Source organism: Pholis gunnellus (genome assembly GCF_910591455.1).
Source record: "Pholis gunnellus genome assembly, chromosome: 13".
NCBI classification, from domain to species: Eukaryota; Metazoa; Chordata; class Actinopteri; order Perciformes; family Pholidae; genus Pholis; species Pholis gunnellus.
This window is the reverse complement of record NC_136540.1, coordinates 9,574,826-9,602,793: the sequence shown is the minus strand read 5'-3', so window position 1 is coordinate 9,602,793 and position 27,968 is coordinate 9,574,826. Positions and strand designations below refer to the sequence as shown.

The following is a 27,968-nucleotide window of genomic DNA, read 5'->3' as shown; positions in this document are numbered from 1 at the left end:
CTTTGAGCGCGCCAGAAGAATCAGTCCGTCATGAGCATCCCAACTGGTTTACAGGGACTGAGGGTCAATGTTGAAAGAGGAGAGAAGATTGGGAACAAAACACAGATCCAGTTCCCCCAATCAGGGGATGATAATGCCAATCGATTATCTTCGACAGAGGACACAGGTTACAGCACAAGCTCCATCCCACCTTTGGTCTCGCAGAGCGAATCCCCCAACAAGTTAGTGATCTGGGGCTCTGAGCAGCGATGTTTGGAGCCTGAGCTCAGAGAGTTTGAGCTTTTGAAGTGTCAGGAGATACATACATTCTTGGGAAACAGGGATGAGGAGGAGGAGGATGACGATGGAGGAAGTATGAGGGATGGTAAAGATGAGGGCCCCATGTCCATATCCTCAAGCTCCACTGCCAGCTCTGCTTCGACCGGCGCGAGAAGAAATGACAATGACAACAACAAATTGGAGAGCAGAATACAGGGGGGCAGAGAGGTGCAGAAAAGGATTGCCTGTCATAGCACCGAAGAGCTAGACACATGTGTGACAGGCTCACTAGAGAAAGGGGACACCAGGTCAGGCAGAGACAGGGAGAGACGGAAGGGAGGTCTGAAGGAGTCAAAGTCTGAGACAAATATGTTTGTCTCCAGTCTGTCAGCTGTTTCCCTCAGCGGGAGCCTGTCGAGTGCTCTGGATAGTAGCGGAGAAGGGCAGTCTCTCGTCTCTCTGTCCAACTCTAAGACCAATCCTTATCCCAATATAAACCACACTACCTCAGCCCAGACCAGAAGAAGGGCAGGCCCTTTAGATGCCAACCAGAACTCCCCGCCATCGCATCCTCAGGAGAAACAAGGCCATCCTCAATACTACAGCCAGGATCAGAGACAGGACGAGGGAAGTCATCATAGAAATGTATTGACCTCTGATGGGTTGCTGGGCCAAAGGAGGAAGGCAGGATTTGAGGAAAGGGTGATGCCACCGCGGCGGCAACAGCTCGTCAGACCCCTCTGTCAGACAGAAGTGGGAAGAGCGAGGAGCTTAGCAGAGACCAACGCTCATCAAGCTGAGACAGGGCAACCATCTCCCCCCAACCCCTCTCCAGAGTCACACAGTAGTGGGTCAAACAGACAGTTTACGAAATCGTCTTTACGAGAGCCATCGGATTTCTCCAACCTGTACAGCACATCTGGAGGCTCTCAGCTCAGGCAGCCCAACCAGGCAGCCCAGAGGGAGGCTCCACCTTCAGAAAAACAGCCAGCCATACCTGCATGGCATAATTCAAGTCCTTCAAATCCTTCCACTTTCGAGAAGAGACCCCAGACGCAGCTTACATACAGAAGATATTGCTCTAGTCCCAACAGGACGGGGGTTGATTCCAGGTCATCTACCCCTCCCCACTCCCCTCTCAGGACACCACAGGGTTCACCACGCCAGCAGCCCTCCATGTACCTCGTTTCCAGGAATGTCCCTGGAGTGGTTAGACACATCCCTTCAGGATGCAACCCTGCTGTAACAACATCAGCTCAGGGCTATGGCAACAGTTGCATGAGAGCACCAGTCAAAACCAATATAAGCACAAGTGGAATCCCCAAAGCGCCTCTTAGCAACCAGCAGAGCTTTAACCACAACTCCAGCCCTAAAGAGAGCTCCCCATCACCTAAGCTTAAACCTAAAGGAGTTCGACCCAAAATCATTACTTACGTCCGAAAGAATCCTCAGTTCAAGCCCCAGGCTGCTGATGGACCTTATCAGGTATCCTCTCTACCGTCCAGGCTGTCAGCGTACACATACGGCCAAACAACCACTTCCTTTAAAGACACCGCTAAAGATCCATCCAAGCCTGACGCAGAAACCAGAGGAGCCCCAGTGCTCAGTGCCTCCAACCTGCTTTATGACAAGTACCGCCAGGAGACGCAGACAAACCTCTTCCCGTCAGGAATACTGAACAGGAGTATCAAGCCCCCTGGACATACACACACCGTCCCCCCTGCACACACACACAGCCACTCGGCACCCCCAACACTGGGCAGCAAAGCAGAAACCTTCTACGGGGCGCCATCTGAGGTGAGTATTATTAGTATTATGTGTTAAGAATGAAGCTTGCATTCTGACTTCTATTATAGTTTGGGATTGTGCTCATTCTCTTTCATCAGAGGGGCTTTCTATCCTGCTCAGATTAAGCACAATCCACTTTTACACGCAATCACACAAACAGTGAACGTACAGAATTGAATTATGATAGTTCCTAAATCAATTAGCAGGATATATTTGCTTTATGATATACATTATACTATACATATTAAGTGCAAAGACTCTTCCGTTAAATTAGTTGATTCTGTCAGTTTCACTAGCTGATGTCCATAATGTCTATCCCACAGTAAACCATGTATAATTGATTACAGATCTTCTGCATTTTATTCCCACTCTCTCAAGAGCTGCTCATTATCGCTTTAAAATCATCCGTTATTGATTCTGATTAAATAGCTTCATTTGGTATACATATTCATACAGCGTCAAACACCAACATGCAGAAATAAATAGTTAATGCATTTTGAAGTACAAAGCCCACAGGGACAAAAGGATTCTCAACGCTTTATTTGCCACTGCATACATGCACGTTGGCATTTTGTCCAGCACACACGCTGCTGAGAGACAACACTTACTCTTGAATTACCCCGGTGGTGTTAAACAGTTTAACATCCCAATTTCCCTGCATGTTGTCAGGCTGTTTGTGACTTCGACTCACAGCGTCAGCCATATTAAGTGGACACACTCCAAGATGGAGGAATTCTTGTTGTCTTTTACTATTTTATACTCATGATCAGCCTCATCATATTTTAATAATTTGTTTTGTTCATACAGAATGTTCGATATGGCTGCAATGATAGATGTAAAGTATGACTTTGGTGCTGGTCAATTATAATAAAGGTAGCATCAAATTATTTTTTGCCCAGTTTGTCCACAATACCACTCAATTACTTCATATTTATGTTCAGTCTCTGGGCCTAGGGTACAGTATATATTTTTCAATAATAGGATTTTGAAGTTGATTTCATTATTTTGATCTTTAGGTGGGAAGATCTGTCAGTTTTAAAGGGAGTACAGCTGAAGACGCATTGCAGTCGAGAGCGGTTACTCAGGCCGGAGGAAGCGGCAGCCTCCTGCGCTCTGGCAGAGGTCTGCGTCTGGGTCTGGGAGCTGTCAACAGGGCGACTACGGGCTCAGCCAAGGGCAGAGGGCCCAGTCAAGGTCAGAGGTCAGCACTGGTCTTCAGCCAGCCAGTCCAACCGGTCAGCCCAGCCACCAGTCAGAAAAACCAAGATAACGCAGGTAAGAGATTTCCCCAAGTTACGTTTTAGAGTTTGTGTCAGCTTTTATTCCAGCAATAAATGAGTCACACCAGAGAGAGCCACCTTATCTTTTCCTTTGCAGCAACGAGCAGAGCAACGATATTGGCCCGAGATGAATGCAGGTTATTAAAATACATTCTGTGAGATTTCTCTTGGCTGGTCTGATTGGAGGGTTTTATGAAAGAAATACTCTGAGGGGTCTGCTCCAGAAGGCTGCCATCTACAAAACTAAATAAATAAATAAAAGCTTGCCCACACTTTCTCTACACACAGCAAAATTCAAATTCAGATACCACCTCTGACTTCTGAAGTCAGATTTACGTTACAGCTCGGCTGCCGAATACCCAAGTATGGAATTTGCTCATCAGCCGGCTATGCCATTTATCACTTCCATGCATATTGCATCTGCTCTCTCACCGAGTGTGACATACGTGTTCACACGTGCACTCAAAACACACATAACTCAAAATTGCACATAGTGAATTGATCAGCATAGTGTTATGATTTGCCTGGCTTCCTTACCATAATCCCTATTAATACATATGTGTGGCGTCTCAGTGCTGCTTGGCCCTCTGGGAACTACAGGCTTTGAAGTGCAAAGCAATTAAGGTTTAAGTAACACCAGTATCTTCTTGCTGGAACCATCTCTCATCCCCGCTGTACCCTGCCCTAAAGAGACCGCATGGATAAACACCAGCTAAAATATGTGCTGTATATACAGCATGGGTCAACATTGTGTGTGTCAGTGTCGGTTCTTGTAGGCTATGTAATTAAGGGAATTCTGTTGTTTTTGTTGTTGTTTTTTTCATCCATCTCCCGGAGAAATCTGAGCCGTAAACCCTAAAAAATGTGCCAATAAGCACTTTGTTTCCTTTCTTCTTTTCATCACTGGGAGTTACACATTTTCAGGCTTTTGTGAAGGGAATTCTCTCCGTCTAGCGTACACATATTATAGTAATTATACTGTATATAGCAGTCAAAGTACTCTCACTACTCACATAATTACCATGTAGGGTTTAAACTGTCTATTGTTATGATAATGAGGACTATCCACTTACAGGACAGGACGTTTGTGATGAAGCTACTGTAACTTCTGCATATTGAGGCGCTCATCCTCCCGTCTTCACGGCAGCGACGCCCCGCGCTTTGCTCGAGTAGCTCTGCAGAGATTGCAATGCACTCAAGTATCACATTTAATAATATGCAATTTAACGCTTTGTGGAGGACATCCATGCAGGTTGCCGCAACTCACCTTGGGCTTTAATTAAAATTGCTTGGTCGTTATAGTGCTTATCCCACCTGCCTGTCCCATTGACTTTTCAGAGCCCAATTTATATTATCCACCTCAAGTAAGGATGCTCTCTCGATCAGTAAAAGCCAATGGTTTTCATTTCTCGGGGGTTGTTGAGACTGTAGGTGGTGTTTCAGACCTAAGGGGAAAGTTTTATTAAAATCTGTGGAATGGCTAAAGGGAGAAAATGGCAAGCCCAGGAAAACACTCAGGGTTGTGTGATTCATGATGCATTTTCAAAATCATACTTTCATACATCTTTTGTCCTATTTGTTTAGTTTTTGAAAGCTGCTTTATCAGATTGAGTGTATTTTGCAGGTGCAAAGAAATAAGAATAAGAAAGTGAGAAACTACAAACCAAAGGACAGAATAGAAAGAGAGGACATTCAAAGTCATATTAATAATTCCATTCCCTTCCTATTCCTTTTTAGATTGATATGAATAATGTGTGTCTTCATTTAACAGGAGCTTAGGTCCGTGCTATCGAGGCTGAAGGTGTTTGTCAGGCTCACTTCCCTCACTCGTCTCTCAGAGGGGATGAATGGAGTGGTGGGGGGCAGGAGGAAAATGAGGACATTCATCGTTAATGATCCTGACCTTCTCACTCAAGAGGAGCGAGCTCAAATCTGATAAACAGAACGCGTGGCACACAGGCAGATATTGAGGAAGGAGGTGATAAGTGTGAATACTGGCGCTGATGAAGCTGGAGGGGAGATACACTGGAGACTTTTCTCCCTCGCACTGTCCCACTTTGTCTTTCTCTACCAGCAGAGCTTGAATTCTCCCTCTCAGAGTTCTTCCTTTCTTGTATTTCCCTGTAGCATGTGGAGCCCACAGCTGTGCCAAATAGTTGAGGAAAGGAGGGCTGCCTACCTTATCTCTGCAGCCAGCAGGGGATAATGCTTCTCTTCTGTCTAGGATCTAAACCGTGTAGTGCAGGCTGGGGTTTCTATCCCAGGCCTGAGGATTTTCCCACTGCCCACTGTGTGCGCAGCCTTGGTTGTTCATGCCTGCACATTTCATCTGTTTGGTTGTCGGAAACCATAGATTACTGAGAGCCCCATTGCTCACTGAGAATAGCTGCCACTATGGAGCTAAGATTACTTTTTTTTATCCTCCCTTTCTCTCTTTGATTCCAGGTCTTTTCTTTCTCTTTCCCTGGAAATATGTTTTTAATCTTCCTCTCTCTTTTAATCAACCTTTAATATTATTTTCTGGTTTTGAGTCCTGAACGGTAGAGGAACGGCTTTTATGCAGTAACTGCATAACTGCAGAATCGATACCTATAATAACGAGGAATTCCTGATCCTGTAATGAACTATAAACACAGGCAAACACAGTGTATGTATGTATTGGAAAGATATATTATCTGTGTCCTAAATTGTGGGTGTCATATTGAACGTCATAACAGTGTTGGCATTAGAGAAGCTGTTGGCCGCCGGCCCAGTCTGTGAGCACGGTCAGAGCCAAAAGCAGCTGTTACCAGGTTGTTGTGTATTGTTATCATATTTGCTTGCTGTAGCAATCAGAGTCATAACACAAAACTTTGTGGTGCCCAATGGGAGCTTAGTCAACACAGGATGATGAATGATTCGCAGGGGAAACAAACATCAAGGCTGTGCTGTTGGTATGTAAGTGGTGATTAATGAGATAACAGTAGTCACACACACACACACACACTTTTACTTCCTACTCTTGTGGCGCTGTCCGTTCAGCACCACAGGCTGCGGCTCAAACAAAGTGAGCAAAATGCAGCTAAGTCCCGCCCCTCGAACGCGGACTAGCCAATCATAGCGTAGCTTCGGCCCGCTCTGAACAGGGTCCAACAACTATCCGATTTTGTTGGTTCACTTTTACACTGTGATCTGTAGGCTTTAGCGTCTGTCTTTATCTATTCAACTTGTTTTCAACCTGTTAACCCCATGTAAATGTAACAGTATTTTTGTTTTCCGAATAATAAATGACACCATGGTTCTTCATTGTGCTTTTTCTTCATTGTGAACAGATGACCAGGTTTTCACCCATCATGCTCCTCCTCCTGCTGCTCCAGCGACCGCAGCGCCACAGCCCCAGGCCATGGCCTCCAGGTCCCCGCTTCCCAAAGCGAGCCAGTCAGGCCTGCGCCCCCCAGGCTTCAGCTCCAGCCGCCTCCCCGCGGGCCGCCTGGCAGCCTTCGGCTTCGTCAGGAGCTCCAGCGTCTCGTCCGCCTCCTCGGCCCAGTCTGCTGACAGCAATCAGGGTGACCACTGCAGGACAGCTCACCGTGAGTCCACTCGTTACAAAATCTGTCGACGCCAGTGCTACCGTTTGTGAGAATGTGCTGCTCTCTATTTGTAAATCTCAATGGTACTTTCACAAGTACACTGTTATCATCACCATACTGTCTTCATTGCTTTCTTCTATCCCATTATGCATATAGTTTGCATAAACAGCCCCCTCCCACATTCATTATGTTACAGTTTGCTTCCTCTTCCCGTGCTCCACCCTGTTACAATTTATTCTTAACTCTGTATTTTCATACACAAGCACCCGGTCAATAACAACTGTAGGGCTGCAGTTTTGCAAAGCACATTTTCTGTAACACATGAGGACACACTGTGAGGGATATTTATGGTAATAGATATTGCCAGTGCAATCAACTTATTGTTAATCTCTGGGTATTATGATTAGACAAGGTTTCAATGCATTCAAGTTTCACTGTGTGTTGTGCATGTATCACACACGATTGACCCAAATAGATGGCACCAATATTAATTCATTAACGTCATTATCATTAAGGCTAGAGCTGTGGAACGTTGTGACGTAATTGCTTAATTTGCTCGAGGATGATTCATGAGTAAAGAGTAAAAGGTGATGCAATGGTGCAAAGTTCTTGTGATATTACAGACAAGAAGGCAGAACGACTTACTTTATAAAAATAGAAAATATAAATTTCCCACTACTGTGATAAATCATTGATATACTGAAAGGGCACGGCACTTCCCCCATATGACAGCTCAGCTTTTTTGTCTTACATCTATGAAAGAAATAACATGGCACAGGCTCTCAACTAGGTCTGTGCTGCAAATTCAGTCAGCATGAGCAGAGCTAACAGTATCGTATTGATAGTGCTCATTTTCACAGAGAACTGGAGCTGTACTTACAGTTGGGATTTCAATGCAGCTCGGCAGGCTGGTTGTTAGTTGGCTGAATTTGTAGCTGCATGTGTTTTTAATGTGACCTACATAGGGAATGCTTGCTCTTCCTCTCCCAGTTACAGTTGACGTAAGCACCTCCATTCTCACGCATGTCAGGCCCCCTGTTATGTCATCAGTCCATTCCCTCCTTCCCCCCTTTTCTCTCCCTCATTGGTTGGAAATGAATACAAACTGTGCGGTAATGTGGGGGAGGCACCTTTTCAGCTACAGTGGAACAGGGAAAAAAAGGACTCCCTTGGGTTTCCACAGCAGTGTTTTTTTTTATTAAAGTGGCATAAATGTGGAGATTCTTATTTCTAAAGCTATATATATATTTCATACAGGCCTACACATTAAACAGTTTCTGCATGTTTGGGTTGGACCATTATAGATGAAAGGCCTAGATCAATGAGTAGTGCTCTAATTGCATTGTGAGCATTGCCCAAGTGTGTTGGCATGTGTGTGCGCAATAGGGCTGAAATGATTAATTGTTTCAGTCATTCTTTAGGCAGAAATGCCAAGCGTTTACCGGTTCCAGCTTCCTCCTTTTTTCTGACCAAACAGTTAATCAATTGATTAAGAAAACAATCATTAGCTGGAGCAATAGTGAACACTTCTCTTCTCTCTTTGTCTTTTGATCCCTATATTCTCGTCAACTGAATCTGTTGCGCATGGTGACATGATTTTCCTCCACACTGGGTTTTCCACCAACCTGAATTTTCTATGGAACATATTTTTAAATCTCCTCCTAGATTTTAAACCCTCATTTCAAACATAATTTAAATAGATCTTAAAAGCTGTGGCCCTGTAGCAATCAACATGCTTAAGTGATCCTTAATACCCTACAGCATCTAAAGTAAATCTGTCCAGTCGTAATGTCAAAAGACCAGCAGAACAGTAATGAGCTGGAAACACAGTTTCCAGCACACTTGGGTGCTTATATGCCACTAACTGACGCTTGCAGCTAACTATTTAGATTTTCAGATTTCCTTTTTTGTTTGTTGTCGAAGACAAATGCAACTCAATTGACAGTATTTAATTTAGCCTCCATTTCCTGCAGATAATAGCATAATTTGCTCGGTACTTATAATAAATAAATAAATAAAATTACCATGCAAATATCAATATCTTGAATCGATGACCTTCTGCTGTACATTTCTGACCAGAGATCACAGATTAATTCTTAGCAACATACATCAGACTTTTATTTTACTGCAACAAGTGCGTCAACTAAATAAACCCTTAAGATAAACATACACAATGCACACTGACCTAAACTCCTGCTGGTTAGCATATTGTCTATTTAAACAGCTGCCAATATCTCCAGATTTACTCCAGTGTCACCTAAGTCCAAAACTCCTTAGGCATTTGACCACTTTATAAATCTGTACACACACACACACACACACACACACACACACACACACGGGAACAACTCCCAGCAGAATGCAAAAGACTAGAAGTTGTCAAAGTAGAGCCTGCAGCACAATGTTCCTCTTCCTGCTGTTGAACTGCTGCTGCTCGGAGCATGGCAAGACCAAACTGGAGTCATGGATGATAGACATGAGAGGCAAAAGATGGTCCTTTGAAGTTCATTTCTGTGTGTGTGTGACAGGCAGGAGGGGAGAGCAGGAACATTAACTTCCCCTATTTGTCTCCGTGTGGTGCTTTTGACCTTTAGCTGCGAGGCTTTTGAACTCTCACTCTGGTTGAACCTTCAAGACTAAACTGTAGCTCCTGCTCTGTCTCTCCCAGTGTGCGAGCACGTGTGGAGCTTTAACCAGAGGGTTGTTTGATGTCTTTTTGTCTAACCTTTATTTGGGAAACATTTAAAAAGAAATGTTTTAAAGCTTTAAAAAACTATCTCCTCTCTTTTCTGAATCTGGGTTAATTCGTCTCGTTTGATTGTTCATAATGTTCCTTGCAAAATCATTACTGTGTATGAAACAGGCTGGATATAAACATAAATTAGCAAGTGCTTTAACCTAAAAGTTTGAGTACTGCATGATGATGAAATGCTGAGACTTTGTTTTTTGTCCCCAGGGCAATTTAGGAAAGCTGAAAAAAATAGGGGTGACATTTCGTTCAAAGTTAAGCTATTCCATGATTTGAATATTAGATATTATCAAATTTATCCAACAATAATTGCATTTTGAAATCCTTATGTTGCCCAAGGCAATGTGTGAAATATTAGGGCATGTTTCTGAGTCACTACACAAACCCATTTGTAGACGGATGTTGTGATTCGAAGCAAGTTAGTGAAATCCCAATGTGGAGAGAAGAATTAAGTGAGATTGGCAAACAATCTTCAGTTTCTGATTTCCAAAGGCTCGTTTTTTGTTTAATCTGTGTTTATTTGTGCATGTATGGAAGTACGTGATGTATGCATTTGGTGATTATTTAAGGTACTACTCGGGGATCTTTGCCCCCTCATACTGCGCTCCAACTCAGATCAAAGAACATAAGGATTGACAGATGAGTTCTCACACATGCTTCCATCAAGGATGTTGAGGGAGCCGCAGCAACCCAGCACCTCCCTCTGACAGAGAGCCAGGCTCAGTTCCTCGTTTTCCCCATTGATCAGCAAGCAAAACAGACTCCATTAGGGCTCTGGATGTTAGGAGAAATCATTAAGGAATAGAGCGATGGGGAGGAAAGGATTGCCAGGCTCTAGTAAAGTGGGTTAGCGGAAGGATCCCTAGAGTTTAAACTTCCACTGTCGTAGCTCGTCAACCTGCTCTGATCAATGTAACATGCAGCTACGTGTGCGTGTATATATATACACACACACTGTATATGTGCAAGTGGAATTATGTGTCTTTGGAGAGGCAGAGGAAAGCGACTTGGAATGGGAGAATGTGATGTAATTTGCACAGACATCAGTACAGAATCACAATGTTAAAGGGTTGGGTTGCCCAAATTACTCACACAGCTTCTGCCTCCATCCCAAAAAACCTGTCGTTAATGGAAATTTGTGCTCACAGCGTTGAGAAAAAGATGGTGACATAAAACCAAAACTATTTGCATAGCTAGATACTACTAGATGTGTTTTATTGCGAAGTAAAAGCTACTAGCCTTCAAAGACGCACTGCAGATTATTTTTAAGTGAAACAATTCAGATACATGAGCATAAAAATGGAACTTACACACCCTCGCACTCAGGTAACCAAGGTGACTTTGAGCTAAACTGGTCTGGCCTTGATTGATTCTTATCGCCTGTTTGCATATACGTATGCATGCAATTACGTGTGTGTTTGTCTAGCATCTAGGGGTGCTACAGGTCACTCTATATGACATTGATTAGCCATTAAACCAGTCCTCCCTTTAGTGCTGACGTCCCCTATGGTGTTTCAGAGATGTGTGTATGTACATTAGAGAGAGAGCATCCATGCTTGTAAAAAACCTATAGGGATACATTGTTAATTCTACTGTGATTGACAGACTCCATTACATAGCTGAGGGGAGAATCCAGCAGAAGGAAGCTGATGAAGTCTGTGCCTTTGAGCCATGCTGACTCCAAACTTTGCATTATTAGAGCGTTATCACCTGTATCACTCTTCTCTTTCGGTGAAAATCGAATAAACGGAAGGGTAAACTGAGCAGACAGCTGACGGGAGAAGAGGAGCTGAAGGGAGATGCGGGGATAAAAGCAAATTCAATGAGACAAAATGAGTTGAGGGGAGAGAGGAAGGGAGAAAAAAAAGAAAAGGAGCGGAAAGAGAGATGCATGGAGGGATTGGCGCGGGGAGGAGTGGATGCTATACCCCCAGATGCCATGGCTCAGTTTTGGTCTGTGACTCATGCTAGCTCACTGTGAACAGATGGTTTCTATGGTGCATGCTCACACACACGGATATGCACAAACGTGTATATATACACACACACACACACACACACACACACACACCAGAGAAGCGAATCAGATTGGCCAATTAGATATGGCTGCCATTCTGCGGCTGAGGAGAGAAAAACTAACATGGCAGAGGCTTATTGAAGCAGCAGAGCTGTGACAGTGAAGACAGTGGTTGCTAACTGATAAACTCCCAGTATTTTATCTGGCTCCATCTTATTCACCGTTTATGAGCTTAACTGATGGTCCTGACTGACAAAAACATGATTCTGAGTCTGATTCATTTGAATGTCATACTTATAATGCTGCTTGATCAATTTACTGGTCTACCACGCAGGATCGACGCTCTCTTGTTGACCATAAGATACGCCACATTTCCCTGTGGTTGAGCTGAAGCTTTAATCTCCTGACCTCTCTGGATCCTGGCAGAAGACGGGAGTCCTGTGGATGCTTCCGTCAGCTCCAGTGTTATCTAATCTATCTCACAGTCTGCAGCCCTGGTCTAGTCTCTGCATGACAACTACTTTGTGCTTTATGTATGCAGCTTTAACCTTGACTTTCACAAACATCTCTTCGGAGGCACAAGGGTGTACTTTGCATTTGCAGACCTTTATTTTGCCAGGAGGAGTTTATCATTCGAGACACAGTTTGACAGCTGCTAGGAAGTGTTTTGAGTTAAGATATTGTTTAGAAAAAATAGAATTCTAAAACTTTAACTCCATATCCATGAATCTAATTTACTTGACACTGATCGGCATGTAATGAAAGCTAATTTCACACTCAAGCATAATATATCATTTTATATTTGTGCACACATTTTGTATTATGCATTATTCTGGCACTTAAAAAGTACACTGACTGACACCGATCTGCTTGGAGATACAATTTGGCAAAATGTTGAACATGTTGCTTCAGTGTTTAAACAAATTTCCAGACTTCTCTCGAGACACGATGAAATTTTATTCAGATAATGTGTGGCATATATTGTAGGCATAGCACAAATATATAAGATCACAGGATAATTAGGGAATAGTGTGTCCTGTGCTTTGTGACTGATGGATGAATAGTGACAGCTAGACAGTTAAAAGCAGCTTCAAATCAATGACAGGGAGCTAAGATTAGTAAGCAGGACAAATTATAGGCTCTGATGAGGACAAAATTTCAAACTTAATTACACACGATGTCTCTTGTATTGAACAGCGTTGAATGAATCTGACATCCGTGTCTGAGAACATGTTAGTCTAATATTACAAGCACACTGAAGGTTAGACTTCAAAATCCACGAAAATAACAGAATATAAGCACTATGTCTTTCTTTAAACCAATTTAAAATGTCTGTGTGGTATTATATTATTTCAGTTGTTTATATTGTTGTGACCTGGCTCAGGAGGCCATAACTATAAAGGGCTTCACACCAAATGGACATTTAACAAAAATAAGCTTTATCTAAACCAAATGAAGATGCTAAATAAGAATTGTTAAGATGTAGATGTCAGGATAATCAGTGGTGTAAGTATACATGAGGATCATAATGGATGTGTGTGTGTCTTGTAAGGTGCAAAACAAAGCATGATGATAAACTAAAGCAACATACTGAATACAATGGGTGCCTGTAAGGAGAAGAGTGAGAAAGTGACTTCTAGTGAAAGCCAGTGCGTTATAGACTGGGGAACCGGACCCAGGCGTTCCCACTCCTGCCACCAGGTGGGAAACATGGCAAACACAAAAGCACAGTTTAGATAATAGTTGTATCCATTCACAATTAACATGGATACATCACTCATTAAAATAACTTGATTCAATAGACATCTACAAACACAATGGAATTGCTACTTTGATTAAGTAAAAAGGACCCGAGTACATCTTCCACCACTGTATTAAACATAAAATATGATTAAATTAAATCAGTTAAGCATTTGTTTGCAAAATGTTTTTACCCCCTTGGCATTTTTCCTATAATGTTGCATTACAATCTTGAAATAAAAAAGGATTTTTATTTGGATTTTAGGTAATGGACCTTCACAAAAGACAAAATTGGTGAAGCAAAATTAAAAAAAGAAACTTTAAAGTGGTGTGTGCCCATGTATTTAACTCATTTGCTATGAAGCCCCTAAATAAGATCTGATGCTACCAATTACCTTCAGAAGTCACATAATTAGTTAAATAAAGTCCACCTGTGTGCAATCTAAGTGTAGCATGATCGAAGGGAGCACCATTAATTCCATTGTTACAAAATGGAAGGAATGTGGCACCGCAACAAACCTGCCAAGAGAGCACCAAGGCTCACGGACCAGGCAAGGAGGACATTAATCAGAGAGGCAACAAGAAGACCAAAGATAACCCTGAAGGTGCTGGAAAGCTCCACAGAGGAGATTGGAGTATCTGTTCATCACTTTAAGCTGTACACTCCACCGAGATGGGCTTTATTGAAGAGTGGCCAGAAAAATACATTGCTTAAAAGGAAAAAAAAGAAAATAAACAAGTTTTGGTAAATGTGTTTTTCATTTATATAAGTTCTCCATCCCTCACATCAAACTCACCACCAGCTTATCAGCTATCCCCTAAATATCCCAATGAGTCAATGTGTCCGTTGATGCTGCTGTTTTTCTAAGCATACTGTAACATTTTAAGTATTTATTTCCCAGGGGCAATACATTTTTGTATAATAGCCATTTCTTTGGCATGTCAGCACTGCAGTCTGTACAGAGGCTCTAGTTCACATTGGTTGTTTGCGTGTATGCAACCTGGATGGACTACACCAAGATCAATTCCTTTAGGACAGCGAAAGAGTTTCTTTTGCAGAAAGTGATTGTGCTGATTTAGCTGGCAACCACAAAATGGTTTATGCTTCAGTCAAATGAAAAACCTCCGAGGTATGAATTTACCCATTTCACAATCAAATTAAACTTGTGCAAAGTGACATGCAGCTACATTGCCATTTTCCTTATACACCAATGGGAAATGCTGAGGATACGCATACAAACCTCAGACCTATCCGTTTCTGTGTATAGGACTCAGATACAAGAGTCAGCATTATTCTATTGGCATTATTTTTGCTGTGAGGTGCATTCTGCTCCAATAAATTGGCCTCCCACTGAGCTTGAAAAACCCTGTGCCATTTGTTCTCAACCGTTTCACCACGTTCTTGATCCCTTTTTGATATCTTTGGTATTTTTCGTCAGTCTTCTTAAAACGCTAAGCTTGCCACTGGCTCCTCTTTGTAGCTCTTTTTATATTCTTTTGTTTGCTTCTTCCTGATCCCATACAGCCAGCCTCTTCCCATCTTCATCACGCTCTGTTATCGGCTGGCATCTTGCCAATCAGTGATGCATATCAGCTTGCTTTCACCGTTAATGAAACACATCCCTTTTTTCTCTATAAGCCCCTGAATGACACTCTCCTTTTTATCATTCAAAGCATTCTTTGTCTGGCAGCCGGGCACCATCATTTACTCTTCCTCTCTGTGCTTTGGGAATTTGTTCAAGACATATTTGACCTATGACTAATGAGCACATCCCAGTTCATATCAACCAGCTAATTGATCTGTGCCAACTCCGAAAACGGAGCACCAGTCAAAGCATTTGAGGTCAATGCCAAAGATTTGTTTTTTTGTTATTTACAAATCCAGTTTTTATCTTTGAGATTCTAACCAATGGAAGTCTTCATGTAGGTGGTGTTTACAGCAGTATTTGCAGAGCTAGGTAACAGCAGAGCAGTGCTCTGTGGCTGTCCAAGATCTGGCCAGAACACACTGCTCATGCCCTTGACTGGTTCATGAGGAGGAAATACTGCAAACAGCCTCACAAATCAACTCTTGGATTGCTCTCGGTTGACTAATGAAGCTTTTTGGAATGCAACATGCATCACTAGTATATGGTGATGCAGCAACCTGAGCAGGACAGCCATGTATATATATATATCACAGTGTAGCATGTTTTTTGGGTAATTCACAGTCTATATGAAATATAGACAGAGGTATGAAAAAGTTCACAAGCAGCTTTATCTGAGAAAATGGGTGAAAGGGTATCCGGAGATTGTGGTGGAGTGGGGCAGGAAGAGTGGGCTGAGCTGGCGAGGCACAGACAGGACTTGAAGCACAAGGGTACTCAGGAATATACAGGGTTACGGCAAACAGGAGGATAAAACTTGAGAAAGCAAAACTACAAACTGGCTTAGCATTTGTACAATACTGGCAACCCAAAACGTATTTTCTGGATTTTTTTGTTGTTGTTTTCAATTACAGGTGCCAAAAAAAATATTTTCACTACCTATTGATATCTTTCAAAATATCCAAGTGTTTTTTATCACATACAATATTGTACTGTGTCGCACACTGCTGTAACAAATAATAATCATTGTCTTGTTGTCATTGCAGCATGGTAGGGCACGCTATGCTCAGTGGTCTGCTATTTTTCTCTGAGTTAGCATTGCCATACTCTAGCTCCAATTCTGAAATATCTTGCTATTCATTTGGCACTGACATGTAATTTGCATCATCAGTTGCTTCAGGCAGTCCTTCACTTCAAAGTTACTATCATCAAACCTTCTTGTGGCTCAGGGGGTAGAGAACATACTCTGCTGATTTGCAGGCTTGGTGGTTTGATACCCGGCTCCCCATGCCCACAGTGCATTGCATGGTAGCTTGCTGCCATCAGAGTGTGAGTGTGAGTGTGTGTGTATGTGTATGTGTATGTGTATGTGTATGTGTGTGAAAGTGCTTAACTGAATAAAATGTATGATAGGCGGTAATGCCTAACATAGTCTCTAATGCCGAACATAGTCCCTGGTCTCTAAAGACCCACGGTAGGGGTTCTACATGTATACAGTATATGTGTATCTTGCATGCAACAAAACAGCTCAGATATTTTAAAAGTATTGGAAAATATTGGATTTTACAATTTGCTGGAGCCATAATGAACCATGAGCTAAGGTAAACTTCAGAAAATGAAAGTAAAAGTATTTATATAAAGCTGTATATAAACATGTGGTTGGTAGAATTGTTATGTTAAATATGAATGTTGAATGATTTCTGTGTGGTTATGCCTTGCCGAGCCCCCTCTGGTTCAGCTCTGCTACTGACTGTATGTTGTTTAATCAATTAAGGAGAGTGATGACAACGGTTAGGACACCTGATGAGACGGTGGAAGGGAACAGTTTTTGAAAGGCAAATTAAGAAATGATACCACTTAAATATGGATTTTGTATTTATTAATTTCAGAGGACAATATCAAAGTCAAAATATTTGTTAATTAAATCCCTTAGTTGACTTTCAAATAGAGGCCTATTATTATGGTTTGCATGTTGCCAACTACGCTCAAACTGTGGCTTACTGGATGTGAGATTTTTTGGAATCAACTACTCTAATAATACGTGCACCAGCGCTGTTTACTACATTATGTGTACCATTCATTTTCCCCTTCTTTTTCTTTCTTTTTTGTTTTTCAAGAGTTGTCAAGCATATTCTGTTAAATGACCACTTTGTATGTTTACTGGTATGTGTTTTCTCAGGATAAAAAGACTAATTTCATCCAAGTCATGGTCTGTTCAGATATGCAGTGGCTGCAGATTTTCTTTGTAAGCGACCTAATGAGTCAAGTTCCTGCTCACAAAATTGGTACAATGCAGCAAGTGTTGGAGGGAGCAAATAAAGGAGTGGTTATAACTAGCTCAGTGTGCCTCTACACTTTGGTCACCATCTTCACCAATGGAAAGGCTGCTCGTGTGAATAGATGACGTGGTGTACTATTATGATCCAGCGTGCTTGAGAGACTTGACTTGAAGCAACTATTACGATCAAAATGTTCCCAGCAGCTTGGGATTTTTTTCCCATCACATTGTCCAACGAGAGCTGGTATCTGAGGATGCGGGGAGAATGTTGTACATATCTTAATCACCAATCTCATGGCTTCTTACAAGCAGCTTTATATTGAATTGTTCAGCCCTGCTTGTCACAAGGAGAAGGTGGAGAAGTGCAGGCAATCTTTTGTGTCATTATTGATCGGGGAGATGAGCAGGATTTACGCAGTGTGTGAGAGTGCATGTGTGCTTGCAAGTGTGTAAACTATCTGCTAGTCATTTAATAGATTATAGCTGCAGTATAGGCCAGGATGAGTGATGATTAGTGTGCTTATGTGTGAGTGTGCACTGTATTTTCCTGTGTATGTGCTCATGTGGAAGCGTTGAAGTGTCCCTGTGTAAAACATGTGTGTGAGGCATGTGTTTGTGCAGGATAAGTGTGCTGCTGCAGGTTAACAAAAGGAAGATTGAGAGCAGCAGCAGCGAGACCCAGAGGTTAAAAACTTTCTCAGTCCAGTGAACCTGAATTCAGACATAACAGCCCTACCAGACTGTAGAAAAACCAATATATGATTATAAAAAGGAGAAAGGAGCAATTGAGATATAGCAACTCAGTAAGGGAACTTAGATATATCCTAACATATGCAATGTCAATTTAAAAAAAAACATATAAACACAATAATTCTGTGTTTTCCAGGTCTGAGTGAGAGTGAGGATCCTCCTCTTCACAGAGTGACCACCGGCCCTCCATTGACTGATTACCAGAGAGGGGCACCTTGTCGCAGCAACAGCCTCCAGCCGCCCTCTACTCCAGCTCTTCCCCGGCGCTACCTGCCTGCCCAGCCAAGAAGCTCTCCTGGAGGTCAGTCAACGTTTTTATTGGAGAACAGGTCGCATTTCTTGGTTCAACTACAGAAATAATTTGTATTTTTAAAAACAATCTACTATAAAGATTTTGAGAGGATTTTCTGTAATTTGGCTCAGACTCATTTCAACATGGACTAAATTCAGTCAAAATGTGTATTTCAGGTTGTGCAGAAACAATGACATGTGTTCATAAGGGGAACAGGCGGGGAACTCACCCCTATGTGCAAATACAATAGGAGTTTCATGCATGTGAGAGAGAGAGAGAGAGAGAGAAGCATTTCTTTACCAGGAACAGATTGTGTCCTATTGTCACATGCTGTTGTCACATGTGGTAAACAATTGAATAAGCAGCAAACCATACACAATGTACTATGTATGTTCTGGTGTTCAGAAGCAGAAGCAAATTCAGCGTCAATTTTAAACAACAGGTTTTATAGTCAGTACTTGGAAACCAAAGAGCAAGCGCTTGATTTCTAGAAACAATACTTTGCACAAATGTTAAATATTTTCATAGTGATACATCTATGCTAGAAGAGCCATACAGTGTTCTAACGGCCCAACTTTTTATTTCATCTTTTCTCTGCCTCCATTACAGTGTAGCACATAACTCAGCACAACCTCCTGCTCTCAGGGGTTGTTGAAAGCAATTATGGGAAATGCTGGAACCCACTAACTTAACACTTAGACACTTCACTTACAAGATCTCACAGAATGTGTTGAACTGCGTTAGAGATATCCAAGGGTGGAATTGCCTTTCAAGTGTTCGTTTCGGCCATTTATTCCAGTGTACTCCTGGTTCTGATGACAGCACTTTCTAATGTCCTAGAAAATGTTCAAATAAAAAGGTTTAAAAGCTTAAAATACACTTTCGGCTTTTAAAGCTATTGTTAAGTATCATAAAACACCACACATTTAACATGTTCTACTGCGAACAAATGTTTTTGAGCTTGTCGGTTCACAACTGTCCTCGTTGATGGTGCCAATACGATCTGTTCAGAGGCGAGGAGGCGCACAAGCAGTGATGCTTTTCACACATGGAAATTAAACCCAGACGGCTTGTAGTATCACACTTCTCTCACTCACACTTATCTCATGTCTCTAAACTTTTACAGTATAGCTGATTGAATAAAAGACAAAAACTCTGCTATCCTTGCCGTAGTGTTAGCAGAATATCACAAACACAACTTTCCAGGGCAAAACACATTTTAAAGTAGAGATCATCCTCGTGTTGTTGTCAACTGTGTGCTAGGAATGCAAAAAATGTCTCACCTTGTGTTTCTGTAGGCCCCTGCTGATTTTAAATGTGCTGTAAATCATTGATGAAGAAATACCTGAGGAGTCCCTGTCAACCTGCAAGTCGTGCACAGACACTACTTCTATCTGAACTAGATAATACATCTTTGTGTGTCCATCTCAATTCAACACAGACATTTTTTCTGACATCTACACATACGTCTTATATCAGTCGACAAACACATCTGTCATGTTGAGCCCCTGAAAGCACGAAACCAAAAACCTTCTTTGCACAGAGCCCAAAACAAGCCACTTTGGTTCAGACTAATTATGTGGACTAATTATGTAATGTTAGCATGCCAATCTGCTAAACCAGGATAACGAAAATGTTAGCTATTATACCGACATTATGAGCTTGTTAGCATGCTGATGTTAGCTATAGATTTAGCTCAAAACATTGCACAGCCTCACAGAGCCACTACCATGCTTGTAGACGCTTAGTCTAACTAAGCTTGGAATGCACTATATGAAAATATAGTTTGTTCGCATCTTGCAACTGTAGCTGAATAACTGTGAGCAAGATTATTTTGGTGTTGCTGGAAGGCATGTTAATTTATTTTTTAAATTCTGATATCTGTTTACCCCTGCCTCTAGTCTTTGTGTTCAGCTAAGCTAAACACCTCCCAGCTACCTCCTGCCAAAATATATTAGGGGTTTAAAGTGTTTGTTAAATGTTCAAGTTCAAGACAGTCATGCTGGGTTTTAGTAACAGTGCAGTGCCATGTGTGTGTGTGTGTGTGTGTGTGTTTGTGTGTGTGTGTGTGTGTGTGTGTGTGTGTGTGTGTGTGTGTGTGTGTGTGTGTGTGTGTGTGTGTGTGTGTGTGTGTGTGGGGGTACGTGAGTCTGGGATTCACTTGGCGGTAATGAGTCACTCTGAGAGCCACATTTGCATGACCACACCAAAACATGAACAGTGAACACACACACACACACACACGTTGTCTCTGCAGGCCTAAAGTATCTCTCCAGGGTTATTTGGGGGATTTGTTCAGGATCAGAGGCTTCTCTTCCATTACAGGTCTAATTAGTTTCTTTTCAAGGCCTCTCTCCTTCTCTGCTCTCTGCTTCAAAACAGATTCCCTGCTAACCTCCTGAAACCTTTTTCCTTATTCACTGTCATCTGGGTTTTTTTCATCACACATTTATTTTTTCTCCTAGGTAAGGCATCTCACATTTATTGTTTTAAATCCAGCTACTTTCTCTACTCCCACACACTCCATCTACTCTGCGACATAGTTCCTAATTGTCTCGTCTGCAAAGTGTGTAATGTGGCAGAGAGCAGGGAGGTGATGGGCACATCTTGCCAGTATGCTCTGCTTCTCTTTGACCCAGAGTCCCGTGGGACATAGTTATACAACGCAGCAGGGGTTGAGATAGCTGGAGATGAAAGCAGAAGAGTAACAGTAAGATTGAAAAAGTTAGGAGAGGAGAAAAATCAGCAAATAAATGGAAAAGAGAGTGAGAAGTCGGCAGATAAGGGTGGTTGGTTTGGTGCTTGTGTGTGTATGTAGGTGGAAGTTTGATTGACATAATGTGATATAAATATCAGGTAGCTTTTTAACATGTTACTGTTACATTTACGTCGTCGTAATATTTTCTGTTTAAAGTAAGTCCCTCTGATTGGTTGTATCCTTGGTTGGTTGACAGTTGGCAGGAAGGAATTTCAGCGGAGTTCAGAGGTCACACATTCCCTCCCGTCCTCCCCAAAGAGGCTGGCGGTGGTTCCTCCCAAACCTCAGTCCCCGGGTGAGTCTTTCCTCTTGTTATCAAAACATATCATACATATATGTAAACAGTGGATTGTAATCCTACTCGACCATCCCACCGGATCGTTGACCTTTCCCAACCTTTCAAAAAAAGTGTCCTTCCATTTATGACCTCTTCTTAATCCACCCACACCGAAAAGCAGCTTCAAATATCTTATATTTGCTCCAAGCAGTCTGTACCTTTCTTCCTCTTGGCTCTACTGTGGTAAAATCATTTTCTCATAAGATTGCAGAGAGCCTACCCATCTTTCCTCGCAGAGATAACACTCAACACCTCAGGCTACAGCTCTCTCTTGGCTCACTTTACTGAGCACTAAAGTGCAGGTGGTACTGTTCTCTTTGCTGCATCTTTTGCTGGACGTTGTCTCCTCCCACACAGTCACATAAAAAAAAAAACATTTTCTTTCTCTCTGATTCTCAGCACTATAGCTTTGCTGTTGTTTACGAGGACTTACAGATATTGAAAGTTGGCTGCTCCCACTTGAAGCTGCTCTGTACAGTCTGCCAGCAAAATGTCAGCATGTTGAAATAAAAATTAAATTAATCTCATGAATAACCCTTTAACCACACCCTGACAGGGACACACGCAAACATTCTTACATTACCAACAGTGGACCACCACAGTACTCCAACCGAGTCTGGATCCTTTTCCTGTAATTGCTGACCATTTTATCCCTAATTTTATCCTGGTCGTTTTTCTCTTCTTCCTCCCATTTTTATATTTTAAAATACTTGTTACTCTTCTGCCTACTGTGTTGAGCTTGGAACTTAAAATATCCATTTAAGTTGAGCATTTACATTTTCTTACAAAAACATTATAACAAATCATGTTTCAAGAGACTGGTTTCTTTAGTAAGTAGCCTGTGTAATAGCCCCTCTACAGTCTGAAAGACTTGCCTGGGACTGCAGGCCATTCACACTATGGAGGAGTGTTAAAACAATATGTGTGAGTGAGTCATTATAATCCCTACTCCAGCCAGCAAGAGCAGAGCTGAGCATGGCATTAAACAATAGACTTAAACATTCACACACCTGCAAGCCCCCTCTTGGCTAAAATAATAATAAAAAAAAATCCCCACAGGGTTTTAGACATGATGTTAGCATTATTTAAAGCATGGCCAACAGGGGACTTCCAAAATGTCTCCCGTTGACCATGGAGTCCCCTGTTGGTGAATAAGTAACAATGCCAAAGTCCATTGTTGGATAGAAAGGTGAATACACACACACACAAGGTCTGAGTCCCACAAGGTCTGCCATCACCTTTTCCTCATTGTTTCTCGCATCATTATTCCTCCTCCATCGACCCCTCTGCTATCATCTGCACGCTGTCTTCACATAAACTCATTTAGTATTCATTCAACTCTCTGTAACCTTTGAGGTAAACCTACAGATATCTAAGTAGGTGTGTGTGTGTGTGTGTTTGTGTGTTTGTGTGTGTGCCTGAAAAGAGGGAGACACAATTTACATAAGACTTTTAGAAGTTGTTTTCAAAGGCGGGGAATCCTAATGGGCCTTCAAGGCAAATACACTGACGAAGATGCAATGTTGAAACATTTTCGGATATTTGCAAAGCAAAGCCTGGATTATTAGATTCCATGAAAATACATATTTTTTGCCGTTTGATGTGTAGTTCTTACATTTCTTACAGTTCTTACAAGAGAAATCCCCCCATTTTAGGTTTTACTCACGCACATACACTTGAAAGAATACATATGTGTCATACACATTACAATCAAATCATTCCTGAAGTATCCCCCCCCCCATCTTACTGAATTCTTGGGGAGTCTCTCCACTCTCTTCTCCCGTTTACCCGTGGCCCATAGCGCTCCCCTCATGTTATCCCCCCACCTCCCTCTAACCTATCTTTCACTCATTACCTGGGACCCTGCACCTCAAGCCCAGCCTCCCGTTGTCATGGAGACCATGCTTCATGCATCAGTAGGCCTGAATTATATGGTTTAAGCAGGTGATGTGGAGCTGCTGTGATTTTGGTATTGTGTGCGCAGTCTTTGTGAACATATATGGACGGTACATTTTAAAAGAATGTCTTCTATCCGCTGCTGTGCTCGGATGCTGTGCATCTTCACAGGCTGGTACCTGCTCACACTACATGACAAGGCGGCTCAGACAGAGGTTAATCGGCCCGTCTGTATGTCAACTGCAGCTTAATGGTTGTGCCCCCTCCAAGGGAAAATGGCCTCCACATGTTTGTGTTTGACTGGCCTTTAAATTACATCAATCATTAATGGCCTTTACTCAATGTGTCTAATGTTTTCACACAAACACAATACACATGATACACTTATACAAGCATACGGTCTAGTCATCTATATATTGTCTATATATTATTGCATACTGCAGCACAATCATTTCTTGAAAATGATGACATGCATCATGAGATTAGGTGGTCATGAGGAACACCAAACTGGGAATTACCCCAAAGGCTTCCTCTGAAGGAAACATTCAATTACCTTACTATCATTTATCATGTGAGCACAGTCATTAGCAATAGGTCAGGTCAAATCTCCTCTGATTCCATACTCATCTATTTCATATATAGATGTGTCCTAGTTAGATTTAGGATTCAGGACGTGACTAATTAACGGCATATGGGAGATATAATATTCTGTATGTATAATTTGAATATTTCTATATCATATATGTATTTACAATGTTTTTCCTAGAGAAAAAAAAAAGCTAACACAAACGTTACCTAACTCAATTCAATTTTCTTTGTTTGTTTGTCGTCTCCCTACAGTCCAGTCCGGGCAGCGGCCCGCAGCAGCAGTGCGAGGGTCAGCTCCCCTGGGGTCCCCTCGCCACGTGGCCCCCTTGAGGCCACAGCAGGAACAGCAGGAGAGCCTGCAGAGGGAGAAAGAGGAGGCTCAACAGCAAGAGAGAGAGAGGCAAGCAGAGGAAAGAAAAAAAGAAGAGCTAAAGGAGGAGGTGAGTTGCTAAGAAAATCTGCAGCACCCCTTGGAGTTTGCACTATTGCATGCTATTTTATTCTTTGTCACACAGGTTCAGAGGCTGCAGGGACGCTGTGAGCAGCAGGAGAGGCAGCTGGGAACTCTAAGAGAAGAGCTGAGGAAGACTTCCTTGGGTCTGGAAGCCTTTATTATCACCACTCAGCATTACTGCCTCAAGGTAGCCAGTTTGAATAATACAATGCATACAAATAAATATGTCATATACCATAATAAGGCTATCATATTTATCTCTATTTCACTCACAATCCAATCTCCTATCAGGAATGGTCTGAAGGTTAATCTATGATCCTGATATAGATAGACAGTGCTTCAACCTTTCCATTTACTTAGAGCCTGGACTGGAGGAAATATGCTCTCTTAGCACATGAACTCAAGAACACATACAGTATTAAACGTTGTGAGGTGAGATGAGATTCACCTCACGGTCCTCGAGCAGCACGATGAGCAAGAGTGATTGCTACTGTGGGAAAGGTCCTCCAGAGTTCAGTGTGTCGCTGTGCTGGTTTCATCCAGCTCTCTGTGTCTTATGGAATGATTTAGCCTCTAAGGTGTGATAGCTTTAATGCTGCTCCCAGACCGTCGAGGGACTGTCTGACTTCTTTATGGTGTCTGTCTGAGTGCTACAGTCACCAGTCCATAGGTTAGATACAGCAAGCTTTAAGACGAGAATGTTTTCAGTGTCTACTTGTTTGAGTAGGTTTGAGCTCCCTCTGCTGGCATTACAGTTATTGTAGAGACGCAGACAACAGCATGCAGTATAAAGTACATGCATATGAATTTATTCATATTGATAAGCAACGTTGACGGTAGCGTTTTTCTCAAGCAGTTCATGCAGCTTAAATTCAGTTTAACCTCCTTTTTCTATAGAGTTATATATATATATATATAAATATATATATGTCTCCACATATCATAAACCTCTGGTTTCTTACCTTCTTTTTTCTTATTTGTTTTTCTATTTCTCTATATTTAATAAACATGAATTCAAGTAATCATTGAGCATGATTAAAAAGTAGCCACAGGTTCTGTTTTTCTGACTTACATTTCTATGGTCTGTTTTAAGCCATGCTAGAACGTGGTTCTAAAAGTTTGTGCAATTGACTATTGGTTAAAAAGGTGCATGAAATGTTTTTATGTATGAAAATAGAATGTGATACCAAATCAGGCCAGAGAATGTCACTGAGCAAGCCCCCAGCCCCTTGCTCACTTTTTGCATTTTTCAAAAAGATGCAGTGGGTGGAGTTAGGCTCAGACCTGGGGGTGAAGACCACAAACCTCTTATTACATTAACAACAGTTAACTAGCTGTTTTACTGTTGTATTTTATAAATGCTATTGGAACCTGCATTATGATAAAATGTTGTTTATTTATCCATTATTTCCAGAATAAAACTACAAAGGAAAATCAAAGGAAATTGTCTTTGGAAATGCAAAAGATCAGAGAGGAAATGGGTGAGTGAGAACCAACACACGATCAATCCCATCAGGCAACAGCACAGGTGCTACGAATAACACTAACGATTGCTCGTTAGTGATTTCAAGATGTTCTAAGAGTTTGAGGGAGCGCCTTATAATTCTGCTTTGTTTATCTTAAAATGATTAATAAATCATACTCTGCATTAAATAACATAAAATGAATTCTATATTATTGACACCCAAACGGACGTTTCATTTGTTTTTATCTTACCTTGGTAAAATACAAATCAATTAAACCCTAACCCCAGTTTGTATTGTCATGAATGTACAGTAAAATGTCTGCCCTCTCGAAGATAACATACAGATACACTCCGCTTCATACACAGCATTCAATTCAGCGCGGTGGGAGAGACTCCGTCGGGAGAAGACGGCGCTGGAGGAGGCGTTTGAGCGGGAGCTGCAGGAGCTGCAGCAGCAGCAGGAGGCGGAGCTGGCTGCTGTGGAGGATGTGCTCAGGAAGTGTCACTCAGCAGAGGCTGAGCACCTGAAGGAGGAGCATCGGTCAGAGATGGAGGAGCTGAGGACTCAGCAACAGGAACAGGTGAAAGAAACAAGGGGCATCATGGGAGATGTGTGAAATGACGTCCGCTTTGATAAGATCTGATCTTTTATCACATGATAAAACCTTATCAGTCATTAAAGTTTGTATGTGTGTGTGTGTGTGTGTGTGTTAGATGGAGGAGATGACAGTCACCCACCGGGCAGCCTTTCAGGAGCTCAGAGACATGCATAACATTACCATGGCAACACTGCATGAGGAGCACGCCCGTACAATGAGAGGTGTGATTCTAGACCTTATTTTAAACACAATTTGACACCAGCACTGCGAGAAACAAACATGAACTCTCTTTTTCCATTGTGCTTCTGTATCTGTGTGTAGACTTAAGGAAAGCTCATGAGCAACAGAAGATGCTCCTCGAGGAAGATTTTGAGAAACTCAGGCTGTCTCTACAGGTATGTTGCCATACAAATGATACTTATTGGTTTATTTTTTGGTTGCTGCACACTGATATGTACTGAGGCAATGTATGTTACTGTGTTTGTGTGTGTGTGGATGCTTGTCCAGGATCAAGTGGATACGCTCACATTTCAAAACCAGAGTCTGAGGGACAAAGCCAAACGATTTGAGGAGGCTTTGAGGAGGAGTACAGATGAACAGATAGTTGTGAGTTCACCTAATCTCTAAGATAAATACACAGACACTCCCGGACCACTCGCCTAACTTTCTTCTGTCTTGTGTCTTTCTTCAGGATGCTTTGGCTCCATACCAGCACATTGAACAAGATCTGAAGAGCTTGAAGGAGGTTGTGGAGATGAAGAACCAGCAGATACACCATCAGGAGAAGAAGATCTCCGATCTGGAGAAAGTGGTAGGCTCAAAACACACACATGCACACTGGTCTGGATACACAAGTGTGTCCGGTGAGTGAAGATTACACTGTGGTTGTATTTCACTTTCGAGCAGGCCCAAAAGAACGTGTTCCTCGAGGAGAAGGTCCAGGTTCTGCAGCAGCAGAATGAAGATCTGAGGGCTCGTATTGACAATAACCTAGTCCTGTCAAGGTAAGACACATTCAGTCATCATTGACTCAATCTCTACATTTCAACCCCCTGATGTAAACTGTACATGCTGCTTTATGCTAAGGTTAGCTTCCTCCGTGCTGTTATCCCTGCAGGCAACTGTCCGAGGATAACGCCAACCTCCACGATTCAGTGGAGAAGGAGAGCACTGAGAAGAAGCGGCTGAGTCGGAACAACGAGGAGCTCCTGTGGCGACTCCAGACCAGCCCCCTCATGTCCCCCGCCTCCTCCCCGCTGCACCGCTCCTTCTCCACCTCCCCCGTCCCCTCATCTCAATTCTTCTCCTCCTCACCTGTAGCAGGGTGTGACTCCCCCACCCACTGCTACGGCTGTCCCCAGCAGGCTCAATACTGCTCCCCGTCCCACAGAGCCGTCACCAATCAAAACGTCTCCCCTGGACCAGGCACGCCAACTCACAACAGAGCAACAAGCAATCAGAATTACTCTCCTGGCCCGGCCACGCCCACACACAGAGTGACAGCCAATCGCTGTAACTCAGCCGCGTGTCTCAGCTCTTTCCAGAGATAAGCTCACATCTCTTG

General features: G+C 42.4%; 1 protein-coding gene across 1 annotated transcript; it reads left to right on the top strand.

The window, feature by feature from the left end:
- Window positions 1-30: 30 nt before the first annotated feature.
- mtus2a (microtubule associated tumor suppressor candidate 2a) lies at window positions 31-27,954 on the top strand (the record flags this gene model as incomplete). The annotated part of the gene is made up of 15 exons (XM_079171904.1): window positions 31-2,055; window positions 3,063-3,321; window positions 6,638-6,895; window positions 18,152-18,316; window positions 21,262-21,360; window positions 24,139-24,326; window positions 24,402-24,527; window positions 25,755-25,821; window positions 26,172-26,386; window positions 26,520-26,625; window positions 26,726-26,799; window positions 26,912-27,010; window positions 27,096-27,215; window positions 27,308-27,408; window positions 27,522-27,954. 15 exons carry the CDS (start codon window positions 31-33, stop codon window positions 27,952-27,954), a joined length of 4,335 nt encoding a protein of 1,444 aa, XP_079028030.1.
- Window positions 27,955-27,968: the final 14 nt, after the last annotated feature.